Raw genomic sequence first — 23475 nt, 5'->3', positions numbered from 1 at the left:
TAAATTGCTCCTTTCCAAGATCTTCATGGGGCTGGCTGCTCTGGTCATGGCAGGTTTCAACATTTATGTCACCTCTTCAGAGGTGATACTCAATCGTATCACATTGTTGTATTTTCTATTCATTGGAATAGTTATCATTCTGTTTTCTTACATGATTGTTACTTTGCTTGTCTCCCTCTTCCCCTAGAATGTACACTTCCTGTGGAGAGGGCCCTGACTGCCTGGTTCAGTTTTCTGTCTCCAGAACCCAGAACAATACCTGAAACAGAGAGGACACTCAAGAAAGAAAGCTTGCTGAATAACTAAATGAATGATCTCTCTGTAACAGTCTTGTGAGCTAAGCACCACTACAGTTTACAGACAAAAAAATTGAGGGGAAAGATATTAAGTATTTTGCCCAAGTAGAGCTGCTAGGGTGCTTGAAAGAGCAGCACCAAAAACACTCACTATGTCTAAAGGAAACTAGAAAGCTTATCTCTGCTGTCTCTTCACCTCTGGACATGAATGGCCTGAACTTCTTTTGTTTGTTTTAATTTATTTATTAATTGAAGGATAATTGCTTTACAGAATTTTGTTTTCTGTCAAACCTCAACATGACTCAGCCATAGGTATACATATATCCCCTCCCTCTTCAACCTCCCTCCCATCTCTCTCCCCATCCCACCCCTCTACGTTGATACAGAGCCCCTGTCTGAGTTTCCTGAGACATATAGAAAATTCCCATTGGCTATTTATTTTACATATGGTAATGTAAGTTTCCATGTTACTCTCTCCATACATCTCACCCTCTCCTCCCCTCTCCCCATGACCATAAGTCTATTCTCTATGTTTGTTTCTCCATTGCTGCCCTGCAAATAAAGTCTTCAGTACCATCTTTCTAGATTCCATATATATGCGTTAGTATACAATATTTATCTTTCTCTTTCCAACTTACTTCACTCTGAATATAGGCTCTAGGTTCATCCACCTCATTAGAACTGACTCAAATGTGTTCCTTTTTATGGCTGAGTAATATTCCATTGTGTATATGTACCACAACTTCTTTATCCATTCATCTGTCGATGAACATCTAGGTTGCTTCCATGTTCTGGCTACTGTAAATAGTGCTGCAAGGAACAATGGGATACATGTGTATTTTTTAATTTTGGTTTCCTCAGGGTATATGCCTAGGAGTGGGATTGCTGGGTCATATGGTGGTTTTATTCCTAGTTTTTTAAGGAATCTCCATCATAATGTTTTAGTTTTTATGTCTCAACAATCTTACTGTCTTTCTAGTACCATTTTAAAAATTAAAAATAATTTCCTTTGTTGTGCAGAAGCTTTTAAGTTTAATTAGGTCCCATTTGTTTATTTTTTTCTTTTATTTCCAATATTCTGGGAGGTGGGTCATAGAGGATCCTGCTGTGATTTATGTCGGAGGGTGTTTTGCCTATGTTCTCCTCTAGAAGTTTTATAGTTTCAGGTCTTACGTTTATATCTTTAATCCATTTTGAGTTTATTTTTGTGTATGGTGTTCTAGTTTCATTCTTTTACAAATGGTTGACCAGTTTTCCCAGCACCACTTGTTAAAGAGATTGTCTTAATCCATTTTATATTCTTGCCTCCTTAGTCAAAGATAAGGTGTCCATAAGTGTGTGGATTTATCTCTGGGCTGTCTATTTTGTTCCATTGATCTATATTTCTGTCTTTGTGCCAGTACCATACTGTCTTGATGACTGTGGCTTTGTAGTAGAGCCTGAAGTCAGGCAGGTTGATTCCTCCAGTTCCATTCTTCTTTCTCAAGATTGCTTTGGCTATTCGAGGTTTTTTGTATTTCCATACAAATTGTGAAATTATTTGTTCTAGCTCTGTGAAAACTACTGTTGGTAGCTTGATAGGGATTGCATTGAATCTATAGATTGCTTTGGGTAGTATACTCATTTTCACTATATTGATTCTTCCAATCCATGAACATGGTATATTTCTCCATCTAGTAGTATCCTCTTTGATTTCTTTCACCAGGGTTTTATAGTTTTCTATATATAGGTCTTTAGTTTCTTTAGGTAGATATATTCCTAAGTATTTTATTCTTTCCGTTGCAATGGTGAATGGAATTGTTTCCTTAATTTCTTTCTATTTTCTCATTATTAGTGTATAGGAATGCAAGGGATTTCTGTGTGTTGATTTTATATCCTGAAACTTTACTATATTCATTGATTAGCTCTAGTAATTTTCTGGTGGAGTCTTTAGGGTTTTCTATGTAGAGGATCATGTCATCTGCAAACAGTGAGAGTTTTACTTCTTCTTTTCCAATTTGGATTCCTTTTATTTCTTTTTCTGCTCTGATTGCTGTGGCCAAAACTTCCAAAACTATGTTGAATAGTAATGGTGAAAGTGGGCACCCTTGTCTTGTTCCTGACTTTAGAGGAAATGCTTTCAATTTTTCACCATTGAGGATAATGTTTGCTGTGGGTTTGTCATATATAGCTTTTATTATGTTGAGGTATGTTCCTTCTATTCCTGCTTTCTGGAGAGTTTTTATCATAAATGGTGTTGAATTTTGTCAAAGGCTTTCTCTGCATCTATTGAGATAATCATATGGATAAGCAAGGTGAAAAGACAGCCTTCAGAATGGGAGAAAATAATAGCAAATGAAGCAACTGACAAACAACTAATCTCAAAAATATACAAGCAACTCCTGCAGGTCAATTCCAGAAAAATAAATGACCCAATCAAAAAATGGGCCAAAGAACTAAATAGACATTTCTCCAAAGAAGACATATAGATGGCTAACAAACACATGAAAAGATGCTCAACATCACTCATTATCAGAGAAGTGCAAATCAAAACCACAATGAGGTACCATTTCATGCCAGTCAGAATGGCTGCAATCCAAAAGTCTACAAGCAATAAATGCTGGAGAGGGTGTGGAGAAAAGGGAACCCTCTTACACTGTTGGTGGGAATGCAAACTAGTACAGCCACTATGGAGAACAGTGTGGAGATTCCTTAAAAAACTGGAAATAGAACTGCCTTATGACCCAGCAATCCCACTGCTGGGCATATACACCGAGGAGACCAGAATTGAAAGAGACACATGTACCCCAATGTTCATCGTGGCAGTGTTTATAATAGCCAGGACATGGAAGCAATCTAGATGTCCATCAGCAGATGAATGGATAAGAAAGCTGTGGTACATATACACAATGGAGTATTACTCAGCCATTAAAAACAATACATTTGAATCAGTTCTAATGAGGTGAATGAAACTGGAGCCAATTATACAGAGTGAAGTAAGCCAGAAAGAAAAACACCAATACAGTATACTAATGCATATATATGGAATTTAGAAAGATGGTAACGATAACCCTGTATACGAGACAGCAACAGAGACACAGATGTATAGAACAGTCTTTTGGACTCTGTGGGAGAGGGAGAGGGTGGGATGATTTGGGAGAATGGCATTGAAACATGTATAATATCATGTATGAAACGAATCGCCAGTCCAGGTTTGATGCATGATACTGGATGCTTGGGGCTGGTGCACTGGGACGCCCCAGAGGGATGGTACAGGGACAGAGGAGGGAGGGGGGTTCAGGATGGGGAACACGGGTATACCTGTGGTGGATTCATGTTGATGTATGACAAAACCAATACCATATTGTAAAGTAATTAACCTCCAATTAAAATAAACAAATTTATATTTTAAAATGCACAAGGAAAAGAAAAAAAATAAAAAATAATAGTTATAATAGTTTTATTATAAAAGCAATGTATATTTTTTGTTAAAAAGATATAAATACAAGAAAAAAAAACACAAAAAGGGGAAAAAAATTAAATCCATCCACAGCCTTGCTACCCACATAATCACTATCATCCCTGATAATATATGATAGACACATATATTAAAAATGGGTTAATATCTTACATGCTATTTTATTATATTTTGCATAATATATTGTGTATACATTCTCATATCAATATTCATCCATATGATGTTGAAAGTCTATGTGACAATTTCTATGATATAAAAAGAGATATCATAAATTGCTGATTTAAGGGGAGGAGGAATTAGAGAAAAGTGGTCAAATGATACAAACTTCCAGTTAGAAGATATATAAGTACTAGGGGTGTAATGTATAACATGATAACTATAGCTAACACTGATGTATGACATATATGAAAGTTGCTAAGAGAATAAATCCTAAGTATTTTCATTACAAAGTTTTTTTAAGAGCATTTTTTTCAATTTTTGGTTTCAGTATTAGATAATGAATGTTCATTAAACCAACTTTGGTAATAATAATTTCATGCTGAATGTAAGTCAGATCATTATGCTTAATGATACATTAATGTTAATCTCATACAGTGTTATATATCAATTATATCTCAATAAAACTTAGGGAAAATAAATTACTGAATAAAAGCTTTATTTTTAGAAACTGAATTTCTCACTCTCTATCCCTTACCTTTCCTTTTTATTTTCCTTTTTATTCCTTTTCTTTTTTCTTTTTTAAACCTATATAAGCAATAGCACCATAAACATCCTTTTACATTGGTCTCCGGGCACTTTTCTGATTATTTTATTAGAATAAATGCCCCCCAAATTTTTGCCACCTTTACCCCCGGTAGCACTATGTAAACATGCCTGTATTCTTTCCCTTCTCCTTCCTTCATCCTATTTTCCTACTGATTTGTTAAAGTTTTTTTTATTTGTATAAGAATATTATTCCAGTTTATGTCATTTATATTACACGCTCCCCCCTCTGTTATCTGTCTTAACCTTTTCTATGCAGATAAGAAGGTTGTCTGGGGTCAGGATAGACACAAGATTGGCTACATTTATTTAATGCAAGTATACAGATGTCATTTTTCTTTACATGTGCAAAATTGGGATAATTACAGGATTGTTACCAGCATCAAATAAGTTGTGATGTAAAATAATGAGGATAGTGCCTGACTCTTGGTAAGCATTTGATAAATGACAGCCTTTATAATAATTACAGTTTGAATATTCATGTAGTCACTTTTTTTTTCTTTAGTTGTAGACGTTACACATAGGAATTACCTGATGGCTATATGAATATTCACCTGTGTTTTCTTCCGGAAAATTTTACAACTACTATGGTTTTATGTTTTACATTTAAAATATTTAATCCATATGGAATGTATTTCATTGGTAATTATGAAGTAATGATTTGATTACTTATTTTTCCCTAATATGGTTAATCAGTTTTCCCAGCATTTATGAACAAACCATCTTTTGCTCATAAACTTAAAATGCTACTTCTATCATATATGAAATTCCCATTCACACTTATATGTGAATCTTCTTTTGTTTCATAGATGTGTCTATTGCTGCATTGACTGCTGTTCTGTTTTATTTATTGAGGCTTTATTAAATGTTTTAATATCTGATAGGGAAAGTGTTATCTTGTAATCTTATTTTCTAAAGTTTCTAGGATATTTTTGTATGTCAACACTTTTATAGTAACTTTAGATTTGGCAAACTGAGGTCTAAATAATCCTTTCCTGTCTGTGCTAAGTCGCTTCAGTCATGTCCGACTGTGACTCTATGGCCTGCAGCCCACCAGGCTCTTCTATCCATCGGATTCTCCAGGAAAGAATACTGGAGTGGGTTGCCATGCCCTCCTCTAGGGGATCTTCCTGACCCAGGGATTGAATACATGTCTCTTATATCTCCTGCACTGGCAGGTGTGTTCTTTACCACTAGAACCACCTGGGAAGCTCCTAAATAATCCTAAATAGCATTAAATATACATAGCTTTATTTGATGCAGAATATATTTTACAGTACTATACTCTCATTTAGGAAAGTCCCTACATTCATGTTCTTAAATAAATGTACCTCAGAACTTCATAGTTATCTTAACATTAATAGTGAATATTGTTTGTTAAGATTATTTCTAGGCATTTCATACAATTTTGCTCTTGTGAATGCTATCCATTTGACCATTTTTTCCTAACTGGTTTCTATTCTTACACAGAAATTTATTTTTATAAATTGCAATCATGAATATAACTACCCACTTTACTGAATTTACCTGTTCTAAAACTTTAAGCTGGTTTTCTTGAGTTTTTCCAGCAATCACATTATTTGCAAATATGCAGTCACCTCATTTCTAATAGTCATGTCATTTTTTCTTTTTTATTACTTTGTTTAGAACATTTAAAACACTGTGTAGTGATAGCAACAACAACAGAAATACTTTTTTCTTTCTTTGCTTTTTTAAAAATTGAAGTATGGTTGATTTGCAATGTTATGTTAGTTCCTGGTGTAGAGAAAAGTGATTCAGTTATACAAATATATATACTGATTTTCATCTTCTTTTCCATTATGGTTTATCACAGGATATTGATATAGTTCCCTGTGCTGTACAGTGGTGGTGGTCTAGGCACTCAGTCGTGTCCGACTCTTGCGACCCCATGGACTGCAGCCCGCCAGGCTCCTCTGTCCAGGGATTCTCCAGGCAAGGATGCTGGAGAGGGTTGCCATTTCCTTCTCTGTGCTACACAGTAGGACCTTTATTTTGTTTATCTAATAGTTGTTTATCTAATCCAAAACTCCTAATTTATCTGTCTCCCACCCACTTGCCCCTTTGGTAACCATAAGTTTGTTTTCTGTGTCTAGAAATCCTTATTTTTCCTGTCTTTAATGATCACAGAAGGGCCATATTATGTTTTACTATTGAGAATAATGGCTCTCTTCCCAGTGTTATATTCCTTTTACTCTTGCCTTTAAACATATGTTCTTTCTTATGTTGATATCAATAGAAACAAAGAACAGGGACTTCTTATTTTCTTATCCATATTAACAATATTTTTCTCTTTGACTATCAGCTATTTCAGTGAAAAACTGTATGCATCCTATATTTTCCAATAGTTGACTTTAAGGGAAAAAATTGTTCTGTTTCATTTTTGTTGTTTTCTTTTGGTTACCTTTGCAGAAGAAAGGCTGATAACATGTTGCTCTTTCTCATTTGTCACGATCTCGGTGATACTGAACATGTGCCCCACAAGTTTCCCCACTGGCTTGGTGCTGATGTTGGGGTGCCACAACCGGAGCACTTTATCATCTCCTGAAAGAAGGACATGTGAAGATTGTTTATGTTCTCAGGGATGCAGATGGTCACAGTTTAAAGAGTCTTTCTCAACTTTAATCATATCCTAATAGCTCAGCTGGTAAAGAATCCTCATGCAATTAGGAGACCCCAGTTTGATTCCTGGGTCAGGAAGATCTGATGGAGATGGGATAGGCTACCCACTCTAGTATTCTTGGGTTTCCCTTGTGGCTCAGCTGGTAAAGAATCCGTCTGCAATGCGGGAGACCTGGGTTCCATCTCTGGGTGGGGAAGATCCCTTGGAGAAGGGAAAAGCTACCCACTCCAGTATTCTGGCCTGGAGAATTCCATGGACTGTATAGCCTATGGGGTCACAAAGAGCTGGACATGACTGAGTGACTCTCACTATCTTTCTTCTAATATCAAATCACAGTCTGTTTCTTCCAGGATGCTATGATTGACTTGCTTTGGATCTGCTTCTTCTTGTCAAGGCTGTTTTGTAACCACTGTATTTACATATATAAATTTGAATTCTCATAAATATTCTATGAGTTCTTTTCTTGATTTAATATGTCCCTACTCATTTATGCATTAATGTATTGTGCGTGCATGCTCAGTCGCTCAGTTGTGTCTGACTGTTTGCAACCCCGTGGACTGTAGCCTGCCTGGCTCCTCTGTTCATGGAATTTCCCAGGCAATAATACTGGTGTGGGTTGTCATTTCCTACTCCAGGAGATCTTCCCAGCCCAGGTATCAAACCTGTGTCTCTTGAGTCTTCTGCATTGGCAGGTGGATTCTTTACCACTGCACCACTTGGGAAGCCTGAGATTGAAACTTAGAGGAGTTGAATAACCTATCCAAGGCTTGCTAGTGAAAAAACTAGTATTTGTTCCTAGACAGTCTGACTCCAAAGCCCAGGCTGAAAGCCATCACAGGCTTCATATCCCAGCTTGACAGATAAAGAGTCAGGCCAGCAGGATAGCTCAGTCGTCCCATCTTTCTCCTCAAGTTTCTTGTATTTGTCATCTTTCCTGTTACTCTCAGCAGATAATCTGAGCCCTTAAATGTTGGTAGTTTTAAGCACTCTATCGTTAGTCCACTTCTCTGTTAATGCTAAACCATTGGCTTTTGATCTTTTTGTCAAGGACTCCTTTGAGGATTTGATAAAATTTTGGACTGTCTCTCCGGAAAAATATGCACGTGGACACAGTTATTCAGCCTAAGGGGCTATAGGACTCCCTTAAAGTCCACACATGGGCCCCAGGCTAGGAATTCATGCTCTCACACAATGAAACATTCTAGAGAGATTAAAGGTAAACTGTAAAACAAACAAATTTGTAGTAAATGTAGGAGAATTTGTTTCACACAGTCTCAGGCTAGGGAGGGCCTTTCTAAGTGTGCCACCACACCAAAAAGACGCAAAGAAAAAGAATGACAGATTTGACTTTATACAAACTTAAAAATTCTCTAAAAGGTCTTATTAGCAGTAAAATGCAATAGCTGTGTGAAAACTCTGTAACTGTGCTAATTAAGGAGAGCACCATTTGCAAAGTAGAAAATCCCTGTGTAACGTGGACTGTCCTCTTACCTCCAGTGACAATCACGTTTGCTTTTATACAGTAACAGAAAGTGTTTGCTCCTCTTGGCATGGAAAACTCTCTGACAGGCCTGCAAAACACAAGCTAAATGTAAAACTTGTTTATTTTTCTTTCTAAAGTTAATTCCAACTTATAAATAATGTTCAAGAAGTTCATCTCTAAGTCATTGTGAATCTATTTACTCACAGGAAAAAAAAATGTAAGTAATGATTAAATTCTCACTGACCCACAGAATCTATTTATTCTATGATATGATATTAATACAGCATTTGCATTGTTTCTGTTTAAAAAGAAATCCATTCCTCTGCCCTGGAGCTGAGGTTGTGCTGGTGTTAAGAATGGACAGATATATCACCTCTAAAGCCAGTAAATACATTGTTCAGCTCAATGAGTCTTTTTCATAGAACAAAATGGCAGGAATGTGTTTGGACATTTCTCCCTCTCTCATTACCCACATCCAACATTCTGTCAAGTCTTGTTGATTTTACCTCCTAAATAGACAGGAAATTGACCACTTCTTCCCATTTCCATCATAATATCTTGCTTTGGGCTTCCCTTTGGTCCAGTGGTTAAGAATCCACCTTGCAAAGCAGGGGACATGAGTTCGACCTGTAGTCCAGGAAGATCCCACATACCATGAGGCTACAAAGCCCATGCACCACAACTTCTGGGCCCACAGATCCTAGAGCCTGTGCTCCCAGCAAGAGAAGCCACTGCAGTGAGAAGCCCACACACCACAACAGAGTAGCCTCTGCCTACTGCAACAAGAGAAAGTCCACATGCAGCCAAAAATGAATAAATACGTTAAAAATAAATAATATCCTGATTCAACTCTCCATCCCCTCTCACCAGAACTACTGCAATAAACTAATTTCTCAGCTTCCACTATTTTCTATTCCTCTTTCCCCAATCCCACTCCAAATCCCGTTAAGTTGCAGCCAAAGTGACCTTTCTAAAACATGAATTGGATCACATCACTTTTCTCCAGTGGATTCCTGATGCTCTCAGGAATACCAGGTTCCATCACTTGGCCCACATGGCTTAGGTGGCGCTGGGTGGTCCCTGTCATCTTTCACCTTCTTCCTCGCTTTGATCCAGCCTTGTAATCTCTTCAGCCTCCTTTCTGGCCTCACTGAACTCTCTTCCTCCTCAAGAGCTTCTGCACAGGCCAAAGATGTTTCTCCCCTGGATTGTAGCCACACTAGCAACCACCCTCCTCCAGGTGTATGTGCTATGCTTAGTTGGTCAGTCATGTCTGACTCTTTGCAAACCCATGGACTCCTTTGCAAACTCACCAAGCTCCTGTGTCCATGGGGATTCTTCTGGCAAGAATACTGGAGTGGGTTGCCATGCCCTCCTCCAGGGATTTTCCCAACCCAGAAATCGAACCCAGGTCTCCCTCATTACAGACAGATGCAGGTGTCTGCTTGAATATTAATTTCTCTGAAAGGCCTTTCCTAGACTCCACCCTCCTGCCCCCACCAACTAAATTAAGCCTTTTGTGTTATTTTCTAGTCTGGTACCATGTTATTTTCCCTTAGGCATAAAGCACCTGACCTTAGTCTACTCTTGTCTTGTATGTTTCCTTTCCTTTTCTTTGTTCACAAATAAAATGGTAGTATATACTATTCTGTCCCTTGATTTTCCACTTAATAATAAATCTTGAAGATCTTTCCAAATATGTACATTAAAAAACTTTCTTATTCTTTTTAAAATTGTCATACAGTATTCCCTTGAATGACTAAATCCTTTAATCTGAGGAACATCAGACTGTCAGATTTTTTGTGATTACAAATAATATTGCAATGAGCAGTCTTGTAAAAGTGTCATTTTTCTATAAGTTCTTAGAAATGATACTGCAAGTCAAGGGATACTTGCATTTGTAATTTTAAAATATATTGCAGTTTCTTTTTAATTATTTTTGCCCACTGGACTACACTTCTTTAAACGGGGCTCTTTCCAAAAACTGGGCCTTATAAAGCATAATTTATTATATATAGCTGGTATTTGAGGGCTATCTTTGAGATAATGAACCTAAGGGACTATACCCAGAAGCACCTTGGATTGCAATTATCACCTTAAACTTCAGGTAAGAATAAATTTTCTTTGTAAGTGCCCAATTGTGGATTTGGGTTATAAAAGAAATAGATATGAATTAAACACAAGCTGTAGAGTTCTCAGAACACAATCACAGAGTCAATGAGAGAACATGGAAATGAAATCTGATGGTTGGACATCATGTCTACAGGAATTCTTGGAAGAGTACTGAGACAAGAGGCTAATTGGAGAGGAGAGCCTAGGGCAACAGAAATACAGAAGACAAGCGATTCAACAAGAATTTATAAGGCGATATAGACAAATTTGTGATTGATTATTTGTGAAAGTTGAGGGGAAAAGGAATTATGTGGGGTTGCTAAATTTTTGCCCAGAATGATTTGATGGATCATGGTGCTGAAATAGGAGGGAAAGGGGCATGGCACAAACGTTTAAAAAATGATGTAGCCTGAAAACACGACATAGACTGATTAGAATTAAATAGATCCTCAGATGTTCAAGAATCTGGCTGCAATGCAGGAAACCTAGGTTTGATCCCTGAGTCAGGAATATCCCCTGGAGGAGGAAGAGCTACCCACTTCAATATTCTTGTCTGGAGAACCATCACAGCAACCATGTAGCTGGGCAGGCTACAGTCCCTGGGATCACAGAGTCGGACACAACTGAGCAACTAACACTTTTCAAGATGGCAAGCTAGTCAACTTCTGCTAGACCTTGAGCCTCAGTATATACTCATTGTACACCAGCAAGTTAAATGACACACTCACAGGCGCCATGATAGTTCCAAGTACTACCATCAAAGATCAAAAAGTGGGCAGAGGCCCAATTTTTGAAAATTTCTGCCCTGTCCCCAAAATAGTTGGAATAATCCTCTCACTCATTAGTCTATGAAATTATTAACCAAACCATATTTCAAAGCCTTTCTCTCTCCTTCTGAGATGGCCTACACTGTCTATGGAGTATGTTTCTCTCCAAATCTATTTCTTACCTATCACTTTGTCTCTCACTGAAATTTTTCTGTGATGAGACATCAAGAACCTGAGCTTCATTAAGTCCTGAAACCAGGTGTGTGATCTCAGCTAAAAGGTTCAAGTCCCAAACTGAGGTGCACAGTTTCAGCTGTCAAGTCACGAAAGGACAGTGGTAAGGGAAGAAAACACGAGAGTTAGCTCTCAGTCCTAAAGGGGCCAATAGGACACCATTAGCCAGGTGTACTGGGGAGGATGCTCTGCCAATGTCTGCTCATTTTTGACTGGTGGGTCAACCCTGTATGCTTATGCACATCCAGCAGCAGGTCCAAGACAGAACTATTAATCTCTGTAGTCTTTGACTCTGAGTTTTTGGTCCTACATTCTTAATCACTCCTGTTATATTTCTTTCTTTTGTTAACCCCAGAACACCTGTGTGACCACCAAGATGAACTTCTTATTTTACTCCCCTCTGACTGATCCTTACAAGTGTTGACACTTTATTCCCAGCTTGCAGCCAGAGCAACTCCCACTCATCATGGACACCACTGGGGATAACTTCTGTTCTATTCCCTTTCAGCAACTTTTCAGGTACTAACACCTGGTTGGAAAAATACCTCGGAAGGGATAGCATCTAAAATCATAAGGGCAATCCTTGACCAAATTATGGATGGATTTTGACTTGAATGGAATTTTGGATAGCATAGGAGTTAAAGACATCTCCTCAGGTTTGGGTCTGAAATGAATCAGACTGCATCAATCCCAACAAATTACCCCTCTGGGCCATATCCTCCAGGATTGGGAAAGATTCAGACAACAGAAATTAAAAAGAAAAATATTTATTAGGTACATAACCTACCATATGGGCTTCCCTGGTGGCTCAGTGGTAAAGAATCTGCCTACAATGCAGAAGACACAAGAGACACAAGTATGATCCCTGGATCAGGAAGATATCCTGGAGAAGAAAATGGCTACCCACTCCAGTATTCTTGCCTGGGAAATCCCATGGACAGAGGAGCCTGGCGGGCTACAGTCCATGGGGTCACAAGAGTCAGACATGACTTAGTGACTAAACCACCAACAACAACAACCTACAATATAAGTTAGGAAGCCAAGAAAAGTGACACTCAATGGGTCCCTGAGTTATACTATATTGCAGTTAGGAGCCGCTTTTTCAGTAGGAGCTACTCCCTGACTGCTGGGAGGAGCGATTGCCCCAGGGGAAGCCAGGGTACTAACCTCAGAGGTCACCCTGCTGGCTGAAGCCTCTCCTCCAGCTAAGGCTATTACCCCAGGGGGAGTAGCTAGAGATGAAAAGAGGTGCCTCCCCTCATATTCAGGAACCTCTTCTTTGTACCCTGAGATACTCAAAGGGCCCATCCTTAGCCCAGCTTGCACTCACAGCGATTATAAGTTACCAACCAACTGCCCCTTCAGTTTTGCCTCTGAGAGAAGGCCCTGATAGAAATCAGGGAACAGAAAGAGGTTCATGTACCTTTCGCAATGTCTGATCTAAGTATGGCAGAGGACAAGTTGAGAAGTTTATCTGAGGATCCTGAGCTTTTACAAAGGGGTTTACCCAACTAGTGAGAACTTTTGATCTCACCTGAGGAGATTTACAGATCTTGCTATCCTGCTGTTGCACCCTCAAGGAAAAGCAGCGAACAATACTGGTGGCCAGAGCCCTTGCAGACCACCTGGCAGCCCGAGTCCAGTAGACCCATGCAGGGTCTACCACCAGGCAGGGAGTGACACTATCCCTGAGACAGACTCACAATGGATTACCAGGCAAATTCTATTGATAGAGATAGGACCATATGATTAACTGGTTAATAGAAGATATGAAGAAACTTGGGCTTCCCAGGTGGTGCTAGTGGTAAAGAACCCACCTGCCAATGCAAGAGACATGAGACATGGGTTTGATCCCTGCTTTAGGAAGATCCCCTGGAGGAGGGCATGGCAACCCACTCCAGTATTCTTGCCTGGAGAACCCCATGGACGGAGAAGCCTGGAGGGCCACAGTCCATTAGGTTGCAAAGAGTCGGACATCACGAAAGCAACTTAGAATGCGCACACGCGCACGTGCACACACACACACACACACAAAACACACAAATAACCTTAGAGTAAAACCTGTTAATTATGAAAAAGTAAAAGAGGTCCAACAGGGGCAGGATGAACATCCTACAGTTTTCCAAGGGAGACTAGAAGAGGCTTAGGAAGTACAGAGATGTAGATCCCTTCTCCTCCAAAGGACAGACCCTTTTGGCTATGCATTTGATAGCCCGGTCTGCCCCAGATATCAGGTGCAAAATTCAGAAAGCTACTGCTGGTCCTCAAACTCCAATGAGTGATTTGCTCCAATTGGCTTATTCAGCTTTCAATAATGGGGATATTGCCAAAAAGGCTGAACGCACCCAAAGAAATATACTAAGGGTCCAAATGCTTGCAGTGACTTCGTCTGCTCAGAGACCACCAACTGGGAGGCTGACTTGGCTGAGCCAGCCTGTTCCTAGTGGACCACGGGGTCCATGGGTACCCATACAAGGCCAGTGTCCTCTGTGTGGACAAAGGGGGCATTGGAGGGAGGATGGCAATCAACATGCCTTTGCAAACAGCCAGAGCACTGGAAGAGGGAATGTCCCAGATGCCAGAGAGTGACCACTGAGGACCACTAATGGTTTCAGAATCAGAAGACCGACAGGGCTCAAGGCTGAAAGCTTCTCTGCCTAGAGATACTATCTACATAACTAATGTTGAGCCATGAGTGATCATTGATGTGGTGGGCCACTTGATAGAATTTCTTGTAAACACTGTTGCAACCTTCTCCATAATAACCCAAAGGGTTGGAAACCTTAGCAATCCTAAGGAATATGTAACGGAGTGTCAGGGCTTCCCTGGTGGCTCAGTGGTAAAAGAAGAATTCACCTACTAGTGCAGGGACTTGAGTTTGATCCCTGGCTCAGGAAGATCAGAAATGGCAACTCACTCCAGTGTTCTTGCCTGGGAAATTCCATGGACAGAGGAGCCTGACAGGCTATAGTCCATGGGCTTGCAAGAGTCAGACATGACTTAGCAACTAAACAACAACAGAGTGTCAGGGAGGAGACAAGGGCATGGTTTCCTGGAACCCCTTCTGTGAAACATCAATGGCCAATTGTTTTCACATTGCTTTCAGTTTGTGCCTGATTGTCCCATCCCTTTAACAGGGAGAGATTTACTAACTAAATTAGGGACCACTCTGTTTCTGGAGGAGCAAGGAAATCACCCTCATTGCCAAATGGTTCTAACAGAACGCGAAAAGGAACAGATTGAAGCTGATATGGAACCCTTAGTACACCCTGGAGTGTGGAGTATCGAGATTCCAGGCTTGACCAAAGATATCCAGCCAGTGGTTATTAAGTTAAGACCTAGGCAGGAATATCCCTGCAAAAAGCAATACCCCCTAAAATCAGAGACACAGAGAGGAATCTTTTCCCTTAGTAAAGGAATAACTTGGATGGATTGATGGTACTTGGTCAGTTACCATGTAATATGCCAATATTGAAAGTGAAAGTCGATTGGTCTTGTCCAACTCTTTGTGATCCCATGGACTGTAGCCCTCCAGGTTCCTCTGTCCACAGGGATTCTCGAGGCATGGATACTAGAGTGGATTGCCATGCCCTCCTCCAGAGGATCTTTCCAACCCAGGGATTGAACTCAGGTCTCCCGCATTGCAGGTGGATTCTTTACCAACTGAGCCACCAGGAACACATTTTCAAACCAACTAGGGAGTATCAATTTGTACAAGATCTAAGGACTGTTAATGAAGCAATGGAATCCATCTACTCTATTGTGTCTAATCCTTATACTATCATGACTCACATGCCCAAGTCCAGATGATACAAATATTTATTGGTAGTGGTAGACATTCACTGGATGGGTAGAGGTTTTTCCCACACAGAGAGAACAGGCCTCAGAGGTAACAAAACACTTGCTTAAGGAGATAATCCCTATTATCTATTGAGGATTACCTCAATCTATACAAAGTGATACCTCTAAATTTACCTCTAAAATGCCCCAGCAAGTAGCTAAAACCCTGGGGGAAAGTCCTCCCTTCATACAGCATAGAGACCCCAATCCTCAGGGCAAGTGGAAAAAATGAATGATACTTGGAAGTGAAGTATAGCCAAATTACGCTGAGAGACTCAGGAAAACTGAGTCCAGATATTACCAATTACTCTAATGAGAACAAGGGCAGCCCTCAAAGAAAAGCTAAGATGCAGTCCCTATGAATTAATGTATGGGAGACACTTCTTAACAAGTGATTTTGTATTAGATGAAGAAACAGCTGTGCTTCTCTGGTGGCTCAAATGGTAAAGAATCTGCCTGCAATGCAGGAGACTCGGGTTCAATCCCTGGGTTGGGAAGATCCCCCCTGGAGAAGGGAATGGCAACCCACTCCAGTATTCTTGCCTGGAGAATTCCATGAACAGAAGAGCCTGGCTGGCTACAGTCCATGAGGTCCCAAAGAGTCAGACATGACTAAGCAACTAACACACAGAGAGATTACAAAGAAATTATGCTGTAAACTCAGACCAAGTACAACTTGTCCTGATAGATGGGAGACCCCCGTAATTTAATGATCACTCAAAAATGGATGGAGGAGCCTGGAAGGCTGCAGGCCATGGGGTCGCTAAGAGTCGGACACGACTGAGCGACTTCACTTTCACTTTTCACTTTCATGCATTGGAGAAGGAAATGGCAACCCCCTCCAGTGTTGTTGCCTGGAGAATCCCAGGGACGAGAGAGCCTGGTGGGCTGCTGTCTATGGGGTCGCACAGAGTTCAGTCACACGACTGAAGTGACTTAGCAGCAGCAGCAGCAGCAAAAAGCTATCAGATCATGTAATGAAGCAGGCCTGCTTAACTATAAAGTATGAGATATGCCCTGAGTCATTAAGTGAAAGAAAAAAATGTTACCACCTTTCAGCTGATTTGAATAAGCACTATGACAGTCCTAGTTTGACCTCATACGGTCAGACACTCTCCTGCCCAATAGGAATGAGGAGCTAGTGATGCAAGCCTGGCATCTACTTGAAGAATGAGGAAGAAGGCAGTCTTTTCCCCCTCCCTCACTTTCCTTTGATTATAAAAATGTAGTGCACTTAATCCTCAGGGCAGAATCCAGCCAGCCTGTTTGCATTTCTCACAAATGTCCTATGTTAGTGAATCTACTTCTTGCCTATCACTTTGCCTCTCACTCAATTCCTTCTGTACTTAGGCACAAAGAACCTGAGCCACAGTAAGTCCTGACACCAGGTGAGTGATTCTAATTAAAAAATCGTTGAGTTCAGGTCCCAGTCTGGCTTTAGCCTGAGTTTGAGTCCCACCACGTGGGCTCAAGTCCCATTCTGAGGTGCACCATTTCAGTGCTACCAAGAAAAGTTAAAATGCTATAAAAGGCATAGATTAAAAGGTGAGGGAAGTAAAATTTAGCTATGAACAATACATTTAAGGGGCTATGAGATATCTAGGTGGACATGGTGAGCAGGTATAAGTAAGTCTAATTTCAAGACAGCTTGGGTTTCATCAGTATACAGGTATTAATATATTGGGATAGAGGAAAATAGCCCAAGATTTTGCATAGAAAGTGACTATTAAGGTTGGTTAAGGACAAAACTCTGGAGAATGCCACCACAAAAATAGCAGATGCAAAAAGAGAAATCACAAGGGAAAAGAACAAACATAAGATTCTGGGAGAAAACTCTGGCTTCCCAGAAGCCAAGAGAATAGAGTTTTAGGGAGGGTGATCAGTAATACTGCCCAACTATCTTCCAAGGTGGCTGTGCTCCTTTTACATTCCCAGCAGCACTGGATGAGAGCTCCTGTCGTCCCACATTCTTGCCAGCGTTTGATGGCAATGTTTTGGATGTTGGGCACTAGAGGTGTGTAATGATATCTCATTGTGACTTTAGTTTGCATTTCTCTAGTGATGTAGGATGTGAAACATCTTTTCATGTACTTATTGCCATCTGTATACCTTCTTTGGTAATGTGTCTGCTCAGATCTTTTGCTTATTGTTCAATCAGATTGCTTTATTGTTGTATTATAAGAGTTCTTTGTATATTTTGGATAACTGTCCTTTATCACATATATGTTTTGCAAATATTTTCTCCTAATCTAGGGCCTGTCTTCTTGTTCTCTTGATGGTGTCTTTTTCAAAACAGAATTTTTAATTTGAATGAAGTCCAGTTTGCCAATGATTTCTTTCATGCAGTTGTATCTTAAATGTTATTGCCAAACCCAAAGTCATCTGGATTTTCTTCTAGGAGATTTATAGTTTTGCATTTTATCTTTGGGTATATGATCCATTTTGAGTTGTTTCTCTAAAACTTGTATAATGACTATGTCCAGATTGAGAGTTTTTATCAGGAATGGGTGTTGGATTTTGTCAGGTGCTTTTTATGCATCTATTGATATGATCATGTGATCACACTTTCTTCTTTAGCCGTCCCTAATCCCAGAAAGTTCTCTCGTGCCCACTTGGGATCCCTGCTTCCCCCTGCTCCCAGGCATCCACTAGTCTACTACTTTCTATTTCCACCAATTTGTCTTTTCTGGGCATTTCCTTTAAATGGAATTCTTCATGTGCACTTTTGTGTCTGGCTTCTGTCACCTACATAATGTTTTTGAGGGTTATACATGCTGTAGGATATATCTCTCTTTAAAAAATACAATGGCTGTTTTATAGTTACTATATATTAGTATAACCTTGCTATACATCAATATAACTATTAATAAATATCTAACTAGGGAGTAACTAAGATTATACACTATTCAAACTCACCTGTCTATAAGAGAGCCATTTTGTGTATTTATTAAACATGAAACACGATGATTGTGCTACAGATACTCACAGGTAATTGGCTAGTCAATTGACCTATAAGAATGATTTTTAAAGTATAAAGTTTTACCAACAGAATTATGTTTGGAAAAAATAGCTATATCAACATTGATTTATTTTAATAGAATATAGCAATAAACAACAAATGAGCAGAATTGCTTCAAAGAAAAGAGAAATCATGTTCATATTTGTGTAACTTCAACTGCCTTCTGGAAAATCTAATTAATCTTGTTGAACAAATGGAATATTTAACATCTGATTCTTCTAAGAAACAATTTAAAAGCTCCAAGGCTGCCGTGAGTTTAAGGAAAACACCTGAAAGTCACAAAATGTTTATATATATAAACAATTGTACTTACAAATTATCCTCAATTCTTTTCAAGGATTCCAAAACTAATGAATGAACGTTGTCTAAGGAGCAGGATCCAAAGCAATGTAAGGCTGAAATATATCTAATTTTCATAACCCAGTCATTATGTAGCTTCCTTTTAACACTGGGAATTACAAGAAAAAAGGGGATTATGTTAGACTCACAGACACATCATGTTGAATTTCTATTTGGTATTTCACTTTTACTTTAACCAAATTGCAACTCTGAGCTATAGTAAAGCCTCCATGTATTAACCCCACTCCAGTACTCTTGCCTGGAAAATCCCATGGACGGAGGAGCTTGGTGGGCTGCAGTCCATGGGGTCGCTGAGGGTTGGACACGACTGAGCGACTTCACTTTCACTTTTCACTTTCATCTACTGGAGAAGGAAATGGCAACCCACTCCAGTGTTCTTGCCTGGAGAATACCAGGGACGGGGGGAGCCTTGTGGGCTGCCCTCTATGGGGTCTCACAGAGTCCGACACGACTGAAGCGACTTAGCAGCAGCAGTAGCATGCATTGTACAACTTTCAACTGTTTACGTTTTCACCATCTCGCATATTTTAAAATAAAAAATAAAAGTTTGTCATCAGATTTTGAGCTATAGATTCAGAATTAAATTTTAATCTAGATGAATTTCAGTCCAATATTGACCCTATCATCTTTTGTTGCTGTTGTTTAATCGCTAAGTCATGTCCAACTCATTTGCCAACCCGTGGACTATGACCTCCCAAGCTCCTCTATCCCTGGAATTTCCCAGGCAAAAATACTAGAGTGGGTAGCTGTTTCCTTCTCCATAGGATCTTCCCAAACCAGGGATCAAACCTGAGTTTCCTGCATTGGCAGGTAGATTCTTTACCACTGAGCCACCAGGGAAGCCACTGTCATCATTACCCTTTTGAAAAAATTCTGTTTTATAATATTTTTTATCTTATATGAGTCTGTTTCATAATATTTTAAATCTTATACGAGTCAATTCATTTTCATATTTCCCATGAGTACATTCAAAACTGAAGAACAAGGAGGTTTGCAATCCCAGATCACTGGTGAAGCTGAGGCTAGGGCAACTGCCATATGTGTGCCACGTCTGTGCTCAGTCGCTTCAGTTGCATCTGACTCTTTGCGACCCCGTGGACTGTAGCCCACCAGACTCCTCTGTCCACGGGATTTCCCAGGCAAGAGTACCGAAGTGGGTTGCCATGCTCCCAAAAATAAAACCCGTATCTCCTGCACCTCCTGCATTGCAGGTGGCTCCTTTACCTCCTGAGCCACCAGGGAAGCAAGTGTATTTGTTTCCTCAGTCAAAAACACTGGTTGAGCTTTATGGCCTCAATCCTAGATACGGAGGACATAAAGATGATTACTGTAAAATCCTTATCATCAAGTATCTTAGATTGTAGTTGAGAAATAAACATGTTTATAACTCAAGGCAGGAAAGTTTGACAATATTGGATGAAACAGAGTGAAGAAGGGATTTCTTTTTCCCATGTCACATTGTGTTAAATTTTGAACTCTGGATACTGGCTACTTTTTTAAATTTCTACAATGTTGTTGCCTCAACACTCAACCTAAGTATATATATATGTGTATGTGTGTGTGTCTGCTTAGTCGCTTAGTCATGTCCAACTCTTTGCAACCCCATGGACTGTAGTCCACCAGGCTCCTCTGTCCATGGGGATTCTCTAGGCGAGAATACTGGGGTGGGTTGCCGTGCCCTCCTCCAGGGGATCTTCCCAACCCAGGGATCAAACCCAGGTCTTGCGCATTGCAGGCAGATTTTTTACCATCTGAGCCACCATATATACTTCAGTCTCAAATAATTTAAGTCATGCCCAAGAGTCTCAATGGTAAAGAACCCACCTGCCGATGCAGGAGACTTGTTTTCGATCCCTGGGTAAGGAAGACCCTCTGAAAAATGAAATGGCGACCCACTCCAATATCCTTGCCTGGGAAATCCCATGGACAAGGGAGCCTGGTGAGCTACAGTCCACAGTCGCAAAGAATCAAACACTGCTCAGTGACTAAACAGCAGCAACAGCAGACACATATCTCAGTAAAGAGAAGATTCACGTCTCGGCATCTAAGAGGCTATCATAACAGGAATAAAGTGCTTGATAATGGATAGAACAGCCTATATCACATTTTGGGAAAGGCTCCCATTAGAGGCTAGTACTTTGGTGGAACTATGTCATACTGTTCATATATGAAAGATGGAAAATGGAGCCAGACAACTATTATGTCATTCTTAGGGTTTCAGCAATGGACTAGTCTTAATTCTGTTGTAGCGATAGCTGTAAATGAGCTTTTAATTACATATTCTAACTCTGGTATAAAACATTTGCTATATTAATAACAAAATATAATCCTGTATTTTTAAGTTTTTTTTCTCACTGTGAAAGAAAAATTTTGTTTGTACAAAATTTAGAAAGTAGAAAAACATAAAGAAGAAAATAAAAGTCACTTCTCTTAGGTTCCAAAGACAGTCATTGTTAATGTTTGGGTATATTTTCATTCAGCATTTTTCTTTCTACATAGAAGTACACAGACACACACGGACATATATACATATGGACATCTATGCGTTTTTAAAATTAAACTAGATTCAAATGTACATAGAAAAACGAAAGTATTTTTACTTCATATTATATTATGAACATTTTCCATATTATTAAATATTTTTCAAAACATAATTTAATGGGGATGCATGGCATCCTCTAATATGGTTATACTGTGATTTATTGCATGCCTTTGCTGCCTTAAATATTTTTTAGGACTCTGATAAAAATGTATTTTACATATAAATGTGTTACACATGCATAGACACTTTTAAAATATGTAAATATACTTATAGAATTTATATAATATTATACATTTATATAATGCATGATTTATTTATTTAAATGGTTCCTTATTTAAATTAATCATTCCCCTATTGTTGGACACTGGATGTTTCATTATTAGAAATAATGCTGTGATAATCATGCTTAAATTTTTAAACACATGGGGATCACAGGCCTCAATGCATAAATGTTTTTTAAGATCTTTGATGCATCTGCACAAACTGCTTTCCAGAAAGGGATTCAATTCATTTTTTCACCACAAGCAGTAATCGAGAATGCCTGTCTCACAGCATCGTACCCATTTTTAATCTTTTCTAATTTTGTAAGTGAGAAGTTGTATATGACTTTAAGTTGCACTTCGATTAATAAAAAGGTTGTGTTTAGTCAAAAGTCTGTTTTTCTGCTAATAAAATTAATATATACCTTACTCTAAAAACTTCAAAAACACTACAGTTATAAACAAGACAATAGAAATCACCCATAATCTCATCAGTTGGAGATATCTGTTGTTAGCATTTTTGCCTGATGATCAGTTTGAAACGTTCATTGACTATTTCTACTGTGTGGGTATGTTTGTAAATTATCTGTTCATCATCTTTGCCAATTTTTATCTTGAGAAATTATTATTTTTAATTGAATTCTAATACCTATTAAAGATTAGTAACCCACTGTCTGTTATATTTTTATATTTATCCCAGTTTGCTATTTATTTTCAAGATATTATCTTTTGATTTTGTGTATAGTCAAATCTATCAAACTTTTTATCTGAGTCCTGTATCCATTGTTTTTATGTTTAGAATCTTCTTGCAGATTTAAATACTAGGAAACAGTCATATGTACCTTTTCCTTTTTTATGATTTAATTTTTCATTGAACTCTTTAATTCATTCAAGTATCTATAGATTTTAACTGTCAATAGCATTTGAAATAGGGATTTCAGTTGCTGATTTTCCTGTCTTCCCTGTTATAATGGGAAGTCCCTTGAGGTGAAAAAAACAAAAAGAAATTCTTTTTCAGCTTTGTATTTAAAATATCTACCATGGGGTCTGGCATATTATTTTCATTATATAAACACTTGAACAATGTCTATATTAAAACTATTGGAATATCCATATCATATCCTTACCTTTTGAAGTTCTTTGAGTCTAAGACCTGATTCTGTAATCTTTTTTTGGATTTTGCCTGCTTTAATCCAAAGTCTTCACTATTTACTGTGAATTTGCTCACAAAACCACCATCGTCCCCCAAGAGGATATCATCTCGGCAGAGCTGGTCAGGCAGAGACACTACACACACGCAGAGGAGGCAATGATCCATAGGTTTTATGACAAAATAGTTTTCCTAGAAATAGAAGAACACTTTAAATGTTATTGTGTTGCTCTAAGTATCTACATATTAAATTTAAATATTGCTCTTATTCTTTATAAGATTTCACTTTTCTGATGTTTTTCATTTTAGATACTCCCACTGTTAAAGGAACTTGAAAAAAACAAAGTTAACTAAGTAGAAGTTAATGAACACTTGCTGTGAGCCCAACACTGTGCTTTTGGGTGTTTTGTTGGAGAAAAGTGTGAGGTATCTATCTTTGGCCCAATAAATAATGAGATTTTCTGATATATTACTATGAATATTCCTTTCTTGAATTTGTAAGGCAATATTAACAGGAAGCAAAAAAAAAAAAAAAGTTCAGGTGTTAAAAGA

The 23475-nt window shown here is 38.8% G+C and overlaps 1 protein-coding gene and 1 pseudogene across 1 annotated transcript in view; one reads left to right on the top strand and one right to left on the bottom strand.

The window, feature by feature from the left end:
- Positions 1-2657, top strand: part of LOC147356753 (protein-L-isoaspartate(D-aspartate) O-methyltransferase-like) — a 49632-nt pseudogene extending 46975 nt beyond the window's left edge.
- The window catches only part of WDR64 (WD repeat domain 64), a 120871-nt gene that overhangs the window by 69427 nt on the left and 27969 nt on the right, over positions 1-23475 (bottom strand). The window contains exons 6-9 of the mRNA XM_086342677.1: positions 22901-23115; positions 18925-19059; positions 8648-8727; positions 6938-7077 (exon numbers count right to left, since the gene is read on the bottom strand). Of these exons, the coding sequence (XP_086198803.1) occupies positions 6938-7077; positions 8648-8727; positions 18925-19059; positions 22901-23115 (570 nt within the window). The remainder of the gene's footprint in view (positions 1-6937; positions 7078-8647; positions 8728-18924; positions 19060-22900; positions 23116-23475) is intronic.

This window comes from Bos grunniens, chromosome 16 (assembly GCF_055505025.1).
Source record: "Bos grunniens cultivar Pamir isolate PY7600 chromosome 16, Bosgru_T2T1.0, whole genome shotgun sequence".
NCBI classification, from domain to species: domain Eukaryota; kingdom Metazoa; phylum Chordata; class Mammalia; order Artiodactyla; family Bovidae; genus Bos; species Bos grunniens.
Note: the sequence above shows the minus strand (reverse complement) of the source record. Positions and strands in the feature narration are given on the sequence as shown.